General features: G+C 39.0%; 1 protein-coding gene across 3 annotated transcripts in view; it reads right to left on the minus strand.

The window, feature by feature from the left end:
- LOC108717342 (AP-3 complex subunit sigma-1) overlaps positions 1-6,270 on the minus strand; it is a 30,326-nt gene extending 24,056 nt beyond the window's left edge. The window contains exons 1-3 of one of the 3 annotated variants that reach the window (XM_018264292.1): positions 5,935-6,263; positions 2,525-2,616; positions 1,956-2,067 (exon numbers count right to left, since the gene is read on the minus strand). In XM_018264292.1, the coding sequence (XP_018119781.1) occupies positions 1,956-2,067; positions 2,525-2,616; positions 5,935-6,003 (273 nt within the window). In that variant the 5' untranslated portion in view covers positions 6,004-6,263. Of the gene's footprint in view, positions 1-1,955; positions 2,068-2,524; positions 2,617-5,934 lie in introns of all 3 variants that reach the window. The other 2 variants (XM_041568316.1, XM_041568314.1) reach the window with 2 other exon arrangements.
- Between the last annotated feature and the right edge of the window lie 6,549 nt (positions 6,271-12,819).

Genomic DNA, 12,819 nt, shown 5'->3' on the forward strand with positions numbered 1-12,819 from the left:
TGGACTGTAGCAGATACAATAAAGGGGACATTTTTAAAGAAAATACATTTTTAGCTGTATATAAAACCAGCATTATTTAGTATTTATTATTGCCTACAAAATTAGGGTTTTTTAACTAGACTTATTTTGACCTTAAATACAGGTAGTATTGCAACCAACAGAAACAACAATGGTTCTCATACAATTAGGTCAGCTAAATAGGCTTAAAAGCCATTCACGACACTATTATTAACAGAAAGTCTGCCACATACAATTTTCCAACAGGTACAGTGGAAATACCATTTACAGTATTCGTTTTTACTTGGGAACCTGGTTAGCTTCCTATACTACCTTTTTAAGCCCGCAACTCTAAGCTTTAAATCTTATTATTGATGTCCCAATCCTACACTTGCTGTTTCATATATGGATGCACTTTTTACATATAAGCATTACCTTCCAACACTTTTTTCCGTTCAGTTGGTTTCGGATAGTTCACCAGAAATAAACACTTTTTCCAATCACTTTCTATTTTATATGAGTATTTTTCTAACTTTCTTTCTTTCTTTTGTCTTTCTAAAGCAGCTCTGGGATGGGGGGGGGGGTTGCCGACTCTCTAACTGTTCTAAATTGATACATTTAGTTGCAACATCTCTTATCTTTGTCCCTGCTTAGCAGAATTCCTGGGTTTCATTAAAGGAGGATAAATAGGATAAATTAAAAACCCTTTTTTTGTAGGCAAATATGAGTACGGTAATATATGGTGTTGCTTTTATATGGTGCTAAAAATTATTATCTTTAAAAACAGCTCCTTTATTAGAGCTCCCTATAGATGTTCTCTGGTCCCTGTCACTGTTTCAAATGAGGGGTGGGTCCCTTCTAGCAGCACAGTAGGAGGGGGAAAACCAATCACAGTAATGATAATTAATTTATTTCACACTCATACAGAGAGTTGTAAAATCCGGTATAAGCTTATTCGATAATATTTGTTAACTTCAAATTTTTCTCACCATTAAGTTAAACTGGCTCAGGTGCCAATTGCCCCGAGCCTCTCACTTAAGGAAGGGGGGGAGAGAGAAAAGTCGTCCCCAACTACGATAACCCCAATCTTCAATTTAGCTTACCGGATTTCTGCTGTGACCCGGGTGCAGCCGCCCCGAGTCCGTCGCCAAGAAATAAACGCCAAGTTACGATTATTGATGTATGGCAGCGCACTCCAGACCACATTCAATAGTCACCAAGACTCTCTGAGGAAGTGTGTGAACACGAAACGCGTCAGACCTCAGACGCTTTTTAGCCTAATGTTCAAATAAAATTTATCTTTTTAACAAGCAACTGCGGTGTTGGTGACTATTGAATGTGGTCTGGAGTGCGCTGCCATACATCAATAATCGAAAACCAATCACAGCCCTGCAGTCACACAAACACAGACAGGCTTCAGTTCGATATCAGGTCCTGCTAGCTGCTGATTGGTTCCTGTCTTACAGTGCAGTGAGCCGAGTGCCGCTGGCTCTCTGCACAGTCTGGGAATTCAGGGAGCAGGAAGTGAAAGAGAAGAGAGGGATCATTAGGGTTTTTGTAGAATTATTCAATAAATCAGCCTGAAACTCTACTTTTTCTAAGCACAATTCTTCTATATATAAATGAGTATAACGCACTGGTATGTTCTTATTTTTTACACAAAATGTCTCCTTTAAAGACAGCTGATACAATAGTTGCTAATGCTCCACAGATGCTGCTAAGAAATGTATCAACCAATGTAGCAAATTGTTACAGTTCAGAATCTGCACATGAATTACTGAGCTGCCAGACAAACGCCACAGACGAACAAAACCAGTAAAAATAAAAAATGGAAAGCAATTGAAAAAGTGCCTTTATTTCTGGAGAGAAATCTGAAAACAACTCGACTGAAAAAGTGTTTGTAAGGTGAACAACCCCTTTAAGTCTGTATATTTAATATAAAAAATACTTGTACTTACTTGTATAAGATCTAGAATGCCAAGTTCACTTTCTGAAGAATCAACGCAAAAGACAAAATATAAAGTAGCATAATGCCGATATATGAGTTTGTTGTCAGATCCACCTATTAATCTGTAAAAAAAAAATCAAAAAAAAAAATCAGATATACCGGAACAGCACAAGCACTTTAACAGAATCTGCTTTTTAAATTGTTTAATTATAGAAGAAATCATTTGTATTGGTTTTTAACAGCCCCAGTAGTCACAAAACCTACACAGCGTAAATACCCATCCTTGGTTTGGACAGAGAGAACGGTAAAGTTGTTAATCAGAATTGTCCTCTATGAGGTCTCTGTAATGCTTGCCTAATACGGGAGTTGCATGTTAACAAACGGCTGCTTCTGACAATTTTCTTTTGTGGGAATGTTTTTTTTAAAAAATGTGTGCATACAAACTTTAGAGTTGACGTGTTGTCATGACTTGTGTGTGCATACCCCATTCAACACAGATTAAAGGAAACACCCAGGACTAGAACTTCCTTATGCAATAATCAAAATAATAAAATATCCATGTACAGGCAAAACACTTACAAGCCTCCTTCTAAGAAATTGCAAACATTTTCATCTCTTTTGGATACAAGGTGGAATGTTTCTCGAATAATCTGTTGTTGTGTATCTTCGCTCTGCATATAAAAAATAAAAATGAACATGTCACTGTGAAATTTTCACCATTCAGTATGTACAATTCTGGATGGGTCAGTAAAACAAAATGCTTTATATGCATTACATTATCATATCTACAAATAAAACAAAATCTTTCTTTCAACTGTAGAAAAAATTCTACAGCAGTAGCCAAACAAATCAATAGCACCCCATGTATTGTACTGGATGCACTATATTTAGGAGCATTAAAAAAATTTATCTTTTTTTTAATAGCGCTAGCAAGTTTTGCAACGATTTACGCTAATTTATAACGAACAGGGGTCTTAAGACAGTTTAAGGGTTGCAGAGTAAAAAAATAGGATCAAAGGGCCTTACTCACAAGAGCTTACAACGTAAATGGTATTCTTATTTAATCATTTGCTATGTAAACTGAGCCCTGTAAGGGTGGCCATGCACATGCCAAGTCAGCAGCTTATGGCCCAGTGTATGGGGTCCTCCAATGGGTTTCCCCAACCGATATCTGGCCAAAAATTGGGCAGATGTCAATTAGGCAAGTTTAAAAATCCCATCAGATCAAAGAATGCATTGGTTCATTGATGTGGTCTTCACACCTGCATTACTGATGTGGTGATCTGATTGCTGGGTCCTAGGGCCCACAATCAGATCCGCCCGCTATCGTTCACTACATATTGGGGCAAAATCTGCTTGTTTGGCGACCTCTCCAAACGAGCGCATCTGCCCATATATGGCCACCTTAAAGGAATAAAATATACAAATACAAATATAATGCAGTGTTGCCCTGCACTGGTAAAACGGATGTGTTTGCTTCAGAAACACTACTATTGTTTATATAAATAAGCTGCTATGTTAGAAATGGGGGCAGCCATTCAAAGGAGAAAAGGCTCAGGTTTCACAGCAGATAAGCTCTGTAGAACATTATGGTGTTATCGGTTATCGACTATTTGTGCCGTATAACCTGTTTCAATTTCGGCCAGTGCAGGGCAACCGTACATTTTATTTTCATTACTTTAAAACACAATTTTTTGTTGTTACTGTTCCTTCAAGATTCTATAAAATACTGCCCACTGCAACATATGAGCTCATCCGTAAAAAGTATTTAAAATAATGGGGTTATCACAATAATCACAATTGCAGACTAACGTACATTGTGTTTTTTTATATTGTCCATTTAATTATCCTTGACAGGGAGGGCCTCTAGGACTTTCCCAGCCTAGCAGAAATGTAAAACCACAATGTTCCCAATCTGGTACAGCCAGAATTAATATTTCCCAAAAATATCTTTATACAGACATGCATATGCAGCTATTACATTAGATAACTGAGCATATAATAAATATTTTTTGAATATTTAAAACATGTGTGTATTGAACTCTACATAGGGAAGCAACAGAAAAACAGATGTTATAAAGTCAGATGGTTTCAGATTCCAGAGCCTTTATCAAGGATACTGTACACTGTTGACCGTAGCTGAGTAGGTTTTCATAGAATCTCATTGCCAATAACATGAATTAATCATGTAACCACCAGAAGGCTGCAACCAAGTGTAATATGATTTATTTATAAACTGCCAAGAGGACTTGCGACAGCAAAAGATTAAAAACAGCTTTTATTTTATATGCAATGCAATGAACTTGTCCTGTTTTAGCGATAATTACTTTTGGAAGGTGTTTACCCAGCACAAGCACAAGCACAGCTGGGTAAAAAGGATGTTATGACAGTATAATGGCACTGCTGACTACAAAGTCTCATTTAGTAGAGATGCAATGAACAGCACAAAGAAACAACTGTCATGTCAACGCTGGTCACTCATCCATATCCATTAAAACAAGGTCCATTGGAGAACAAATAGCTAAGACTAATGAATGGCTCAGAAATCATTATTGTCCCTATAAGAGCTTTTTCATTTTCACAATCCATTCAAAGACCAAAATTACAATACTTCTTTGTGAATATTGTTTCCTATTATGTCCTATTATGTCTGTGTTGCCTTCTTTCGCATTCACATTGAGCATAACCAGGATTAGTAGTTTCCTTTGGACCAAATAGAACTATTAGGGCAAATACACATACACTGCTTCTTCTGCTCTTCATTTAAACTGCAGTGTGTTTCACTTTTACATGTATAGCAGTCAATGGCTGCACATAGAAGTGTAAGAATTGATTTTTTTTTTTTTGCACTGGCCATAAATCATAATCCCAGAGGAAAACGCATATTCAGTATTTTGTGTTCATGAACTCACAAAATCCTTTTACAGAGTCATGTGAGAAATAGCAGCTATGGGGATGTCTTTACAAGCCCCTCAAGACAAAGCACCATTTGAATGTTTGGGTTTTAACTGGTTATTCATTTTCATAGGAGCATCAGAGTGACAGATAGATGATAGATAGATAGATAGATAGATAGATAGATAGATAGATAGATAGATAGATAGATAGATAGATAGATAGATAGATAGATTTTTAGACCTCTCAAGGCTAATAAGAGTTGGTCTAGAATACTGTAACTTGGATGGTACATAGGGGGTTTACATAAGGGGGTTTACATGGGGTGGCACAACAATCATAAGTATACAAATAAAATAAGCAGATATTTTGCTGGTCCTTCTCTAGCCATTTTACTATTGGTCTGACAGTTCCAATACAGTTTCAGGGTTGTTGTTTGCAGCTGAAACGATAAACATGCATGTTCCATACATGTTTCTATATAGAGCGATTCGTCATTTTTATGCGAACAATAAGAAGTTATTTAAAGACCAGGGGACACTTGTTGTTGACTTTGGTTCCCTCTCCGTCCACCTTTCAGGAGGATGGAGGGGATGGAGTCACATGACCAGGGGCAGCTGGGAAATTGACAAAATGTCTAGCCCCATGTCAGATTTCAAAATTGAATATAAAAAAATCTGTTTGCTCTTTTGAGAAATGGATTTCAGTGCAGAATTCTGCTGGAGTATTACTATTAACTGATGTGTTTTGAAAAAAACATGTTTTCCGATGACAGGATCCCTTTAAAGAGGAAGATAATCAGGAGTTAAATGCCATTAAATGGCATAAATAACTATACAATAAAAACCTCTCCCATATAAAATAGCACATATGTTATCAAGGTACAGTTTATTAGCAGGTACTGGTGGGACAGATACAAACATTACATTTGGGTAAAAATATTTACACTTTATAGGCTACACTGGTCCTTTAAATGGGCACCCACCACCCCCAGGCAATGCCGAGCTGATATTAAGGCACGTGACGTCTGCAGCAAATATAAAGGGGAGGGCAGGTTGTCCATTGACCCCAGGGAAGGAGGAGACAGGACTCACATAGTGCTGGTAGAACTTGCACAGCCGGGGCTTGCCATGGTTGTTGAAGATGAGGATAGCTTTTATCATGATGCTGCGTTGCAGGCGCTACCACAGACTAGCACTGAAGATACAGTCTCAGCACTCGGCTACGGATAAGGGGTCGTTTAATGCTCGCCTGACACACGAGCCCTTATGCCCCAGCTTGGTCTCCAGGGCTGCGCATTAGCGAGTCGCCCTCATATCGATATCAGCACCAGCTGCCACTTCCCGAGACACGTCACTGTGTCACAAGCCAATCCCTGTGTTACTGGCAAAGCTTTAGTCATGACAGCCGCTGCCTCGCGGGATTTACACGTCACAGGAGCTTAGACGGGGAGAAAGACGGGTCAATCTACCAAACTGGCGCAAGACAGGAAGCTGTGCTGTTGCAGCTCTGATGCGTCGAAAGCCTTTTCAAACACGTATAGCAGCCATGCAGGACTAGTGGCAATAAAAAATAAATAAAAGTATCCCCCCGACTTGTGCCACATATGGTTCTACCCATTTTAATAAATTCTTTTATTGAATCTGCATTATTAGGGTTGCCACCTTTGACTTTTGAAAAAACTAAACAAGGGAGCAGGATGATGGAATCGGGAGGAGCAATGACATATGGGGAGGAAGTTATGATATTTGGGGGCACGTTTGTGCATCATATGGGCGGAGTTAACCCTCGATATTAATTAACCCTCGATATTCGACCTTAAGTAAATTTGCCCGTTGTATTTTGGAATTAAAAAAACACAAGAAAATAAGAGACGTACAGAAAATAACTCAGGATGAAAAGTGTGTTGAAAGAGAGAGAATCAGATTAGGAAATTATTTAAATTGGGTTAAATAAAGAATTCAATTTAATGGCCTTTATTTATGATCTGTGTTTTTATTTATTTTAGATAATGTGGAAAAACAACAAAACGTAAACAATGATTTACAGTGCTATAGTGCTACAGTGTAGCAACGGCTATTTAATACTTTTTATTATCATTATTACGTCTTTATAAAGTGCCACCATATTCTGCAGCGCTGAACAATAAATAGGTGTGTACATTGAACATTTCAAAAGCATTCCCAATAACCAATAGAAGAGATATAGATGGATACAATGAAATTAGGTTAAGAAATGTAACAGTTTAACTGAGCCACTAGATGGGACAAGCTATGTGGCGTATAACAAGAAAAGATGTCAACTGTGTTTAGATTGATAAAGGGCATGTTGCAGATTTCGGCCCATAAACTGTTTAAAAGTTATAGATGGCGCTGTCCAAGTCATTGCAATTGGTCAGTGCACTGTTACCTTCGCCTCTTACTACTTACTGCAAGACTTCTCTAAAGCTTCAGCCTGTCTCTGGAACTCTCTGTGTTGATCTATCAGTCTCATACTTCCAAACTTTCAAAACACTCCCGAAAGACCCACCTGTTTAGAAAAGCATATCCATCTTGATTAATCAGACATCCACTTACCATAAATCACCAACTGTTTTGTGTTCCATATGTTTCGAATTCAAAGAGAGCCCTCTGATCCTATTTTTCACTCTGTAACCCTTATTTGTTAAATCCTTGACCCCTGTTTGTTTTAAATTAATAAAGTACAGAGGATTAAAGTAAAGTACAGAGGATGTCTTATGTTTGCCATACATGGAAAACCTCTTTTTTAAGGTATAGTTCCTTCCTTTACCTGTGTTTATTCTGTCTCTACACTCTTAGGGCTCTTACTGACGAGCGGTTGAAGCTGCGCTCCCCTGCGTTCCGTTTTCAGTGTTCAGCCACAGTGGAGCGCAGGAATAGACGCATTTAGCTTTTTTCAATGGGGCTGTACTCACACAGGCGCGTATAGGCGCCGAACGCAGGAAAAATGCAGCATGTTGCATCTCAACCTGCGTTTGGCACCTACACGCGCCTGTGTGTAGTTGACTTTTTCCAATTCCTTTCTATTTTCTATGTGTGACTATTTTTCTAACATTGATGTTTAAAGTTTCATTTTTAACTTTCTAAAGCAGCTCTGGGAGGGAGGGGTCACCGACCCTGTAAACTGTTCTAAATTGATACCTTCAGATCATACATTTCTTATCTTTGGTCCTGCTCAATAGAATCCCTGAGTTTTATTAAAATGTAATAGTTGCCAATACTCCAAAGATGCTGCTGAAAAATGTATCAAATAAATGTTGCACAATTGTAACAGTTTAGAGTCTGCACCTGAATTACTGAGCTGCCAGACTCAAACACCAGAGACAGAGGGACATTAAAGTTAGATTTTGGAAAAACAGTAGAAATTAAAAAAAATGGAAAGTAATTGGAAAAAAATCTTTTATTTTGCAGGTCTATCCTATTCACCCGAATGGGGGAGTTTATGGGAGTTTTTATAAACTCTCATAAACTCGAAATTCAACCCTTGATAAATCTGCTAAAAAAAAAAAATAGCAACAAAACCTACAGCTGTAGTGTTTCCTGGAAATTTGGTATTACTAAGCTATTGCTGGTTCCACTTGGGCGCTGTTAAATTTGTTCACACCCCCCTCAAAGGAAGACCTGGTCCAGGCACTAAAAGACGCTTGCAGCACCTTAGTGCTAGTTACGGAAGCCTCAAAGTGATTTACTGATTTGCACAAAGTTCCTCTCCCGTTACTAGTACTTTGAGGTGGGAGCAAAAGATAACAGCAACTCTTGCATGCAGGTCTCCTTGTGTATCGGCTGATACGGAAGACTAGCAGTCAGCAGCATAGTAGTAGTTCTTTTATAACAGTGATTTCCACAAGGGTCATTGGAGGAGATGCTTGCTTTCAACAAATCCATCACATTAAGGGCAGGATCCTTTACATTCTTTGACATTGCTATCGTGATGCTAGCCTTTTTTACATAGCACTGTGTCATGTATAGGCTCTTCAGGGTTTTCAGGTTTACATTTCAAAACTAGTCAAAGACTATCAAAAAACTAGCCAAAAAGTAGCCAAAAGCCATTTTAAAAGTAGCCCAAAAATAGCCCAATTTGTACACTGAAAAATCTTAAAAAAATAAAGTAAAACCATAAGGTTCACAGAGACACTTGGAAGGTGAGAGACAGTCGATAGTACACAGGGAATTTAATTAATATTATTAGTGAATATGATGCTGGGCAGTGCCGGGCCTTAGGCAAATAGCACCCAAGGCAGTTCCCATACCTCCCAACTGTCCCGTTTTCAGTGGGACAGTCCTGCTTTTAACAGCTCAGCCTGCAGTCCCGCGTTTATACTAGAAAGTCCTGACTTTCTCTGCACTGAACAGCCAGAAAAAGAAACAAAGTTTCTAACTTAATTGGCTCTTGGCAGAGAGCCCAGAACAGCTAACAGGTGCAAATAAGATACTTTGTAACAATTTTGAGATAAGTATATAAGTAATTGTAACAATTTAGATAAGGAGGTCCCTTGGGAAATGTTAGACTCACAACTTAAAGGGCAATTTACCTTCATTAACAAAACAGTAATAACTGAAAAAAACACAGAAATATGCTCAAACTTTCATAAACTGGCAAATTTTGTAAAATTAACATGGTAATTAGGGGGTGTAGCCACAAAAATGGGCATGATCAAAAAAATTGTCACGATATGCGCGACAAATTGTGTGGTCCCTCTGTTTATTTCCAAAATGTTGGGAGGTACAGTATGAGTTCCAGATGCTTATCACACCTCCCCATCTACAAAGAGTTTCCTGTTTCTCCTCACTAAATTAAAAGCAGAAATGACAGGGACAGGGCTACAGTGATTAGCGAGTCATCGGGTGGAATAGCAAGCATGGAGCTAGAACCGTAAACTATCTGCTGTCAGCCAGCATGGACACATAAATCCTGCATACCTGCATACCTGCAACCACTCCGCTCCACACCCCTTGCTTATTACTCCTCCCCCTCCCCAATGAATTGCCCCCACACTAACAACAAGAGAAGGGGGATCGCGGTGGGGAGGGGGAAGCAGAGACAAGCAGGTCAGGGAAAGCAAGAGAAAGCAGGGATAGCAGGGCTGATAAGTGAGGAACTAGGATCAGAACTCAGGGAAAGCAGGCAGAAGAGGTACTGACTAGCACGAGAACACAGCATTTCTCCTGGTTGCAACTGTCAATTGCTTCAGCAGCCGGTTCACAGCAGCCAATGAATGAGCCGACTCAGCTTCACCACATAGTGGCATGGCAGCCAATCTTGCTCTCAGACACAAAGTGGGACATTCACTAAGATTCGTTGTTGCGCCAGCGTCCGCTTCGCCGCACTTCGTCAGGCGTATTTTCGCCAGGGCTACGCAAATTCACTAAAATCCGAAGTTGCGCTCAGGGGAAGCGTAAGGTTGCGAAGTTGCGCTAGCGTTAATTCGCCAAACAAAGCAAAGTTACGCTAGCGATGGTTAAATTGCATACGGCGCCAAATTGAAGTTACAATGGAGGTATATGAAGCAGCACTACACAAGCCTGGGAAACCTTCAAAACAGCAAATACATTTTTTATTTTGCCCTACACATGTGCCCACTGTATAGTTAAGGTGCCATGAGTTAGGAAATGTAGGGGGGAAGGAGGGTAGCCCCAAAAAGATTTTCGATCTTTTTCAGCCTATCACCCATAAAAAATGAAAAAATGCCAGCGTTTTTTAGGGCTTAGAAAATTTTTTAACTTTTTTTGAAGCAATCCCTATCTACTCTATTGCACTTCGCCTGGTCTGAGGTGGCCAAGGAAGTCTGGCGTAAAAGGTAGCGTTCAGAATAATTTGCGCGTCAGTGAATTTGCGTAGTTACGTCCCTTGCGCAAATTCGCCAGGCGTAAGGGTGTGAAGTAACACTAGCGAATTTACGCCAGCGTCCGTTAGTGAATCGCGAATTAACGAAAATGCGCTACGCTGGCGCATTCACGCTAGCGTTAGGCCCTTCGTCAAGCCCCTTAGTCTCACTGTCAAGTTGCTATAATTTGCATTTAAAAAAAAAAAAAAAATTGGGCAGGTTTAAAAGTCCAATCCTGCGGCAACCCCCAAAACTATCCCAAATCCTTATGTTGGCAGGTTTGGGCTTTTAAACCCCACCACCAACTTTTACAATTAGCCCAATTTGGCTATAAACCCACCAACCTGGCAACCCTACAAGTATGTATAGGTCAGCAATAGAAAAGAGAGCTATATGGCACCTTTTAGTCAATCGGAGGGTAAGGTATTCATTCTAAAGTTGTCAGGTATGAATCAACTTCTGGGTGAGCTTTGTCTTTTCTCCTTGTTATGTTAGTTACACAACAAGCCAAAGGCCAATTACATTCTAAAATGATAATTATCTGATAATTATCACCCGAAGTGAGCAAAATGTTAGTGGCAGTATTACACAAATGCAAATATTAATTATTAATATGGACCTGATAAAGGTTCCCTGTAGTATAAACATATCCATGTATATCCACTAGAGGTCACTGATAACTCATACAACAATCTGCTTATATGGAGACTGGCTACAGTGCCAAATCTGTGGACAAATCATAACATCTTAATTTATTATCTGTTAGTTATTGAATATACAGGTAAGAGATCCATTATCATGAAACCTCAAATAATCAAATAATTCAAGTTTTTTAAAATGGTTTCCTCTTTCTCTGAATAATAAAACAGTACCTTGTACCTGATCCTATCTAAGATTCAATAGTGATGCCACATAATATTGAACACTTGCCAGCTACTGCTTTTTGGACGCTGATTAATTAAATATTCTCATGTGTCTGGTGGTGGGGGGTTGCTGCGGCCAGGAGCTGCTTGTGCGTGATAAAGATTTTTGAAGGGGGAAGCGGCACTTGCTTGGTACGCCACTACATGTCCTGAATGCTTACTACGCATGAGCGTTAGGAATTTAAAGAGAACCTGAATAAAAAATTGGGAGAATGCTCAAAATTCAGGAGAACGCAATAGGATGACAGGAGACCAGGAGGAGAGGCCCAAAATCGTGTAACTCCTGAAACAATGGAGGGGGGGGGGGGTTTGACAGCTCTTAAAAGGGAAGGAGCAAGAATAGGTCTGCTCAGTGCTAATTAGAGACATCACAGTAGAGTACAGGAAGGGGAGGATCTGAACATGTGGGTCAGATTTTTTACATCTTACATTCCCTTATCTTAAAGATAAGGGAATTTTTCTTGAAAAGAGCAGAAATGTAAAAGAAATGTGCATGTGCATTTCAAGTTGTAATTGTGTTATAGATAAACTAAATAAAACGTTTCATAAAATCAATGTTTTAGGAAAAACTGATCAATTAACAGAAGTAACAGGAGAAGAGACTACAGTATAACATTTTTACTACCAGTAAAATAACATTTATTATGGGAATAACCATTGCAGTATGAAGGAAGACTCATTAATAGTTTCAGAAATATAAAAGTAAGAGAATGTCTAGTTCTCCTTGGGTCTGGGATAATGATTCAAAAGTTTGAAAGGTTGAAACCAGGGAGAAAACAAGAAGAATGTATTAGATAATCACAACTACTAGGAAATCTGGAAGGAATTGCAATGCTATCCCTAGAACAAATGTTGTTTGCAGATCATAGATTCCATGGAAATTGCTACCTAGAAACAGCTCATGGGAGAGTAGCACACACTTAGGGGCCCAAGTGAATTTTCAAATTCGAAAACTTCGAAGTAATTTTGGGTACTTTGACCATCGAATAGGCCAAAATTCGATTCGAATTAAAAATACTTCACAAATTCGACCATTCGAAAATCGAAGTGCTGTCTCGTTAAAAAACTTCGACTTGGACACTTCGCCACCTTAAACCTGCCGAATTGCTGTTTAGCCTATGGGGGAACAGGAAGGTATCAATATTTAAAATGTATTAGTGGACAGAAATCTACAAATCATGTTTGTTTTGGCAGTCATTAACTGTGAGGCA

Source organism: Xenopus laevis, chromosome 1L (assembly GCF_017654675.1).
Source record: "Xenopus laevis strain J_2021 chromosome 1L, Xenopus_laevis_v10.1, whole genome shotgun sequence".
Lineage (NCBI taxonomy): Eukaryota > Metazoa > Chordata > Amphibia > Anura > Pipidae > Xenopus > Xenopus laevis.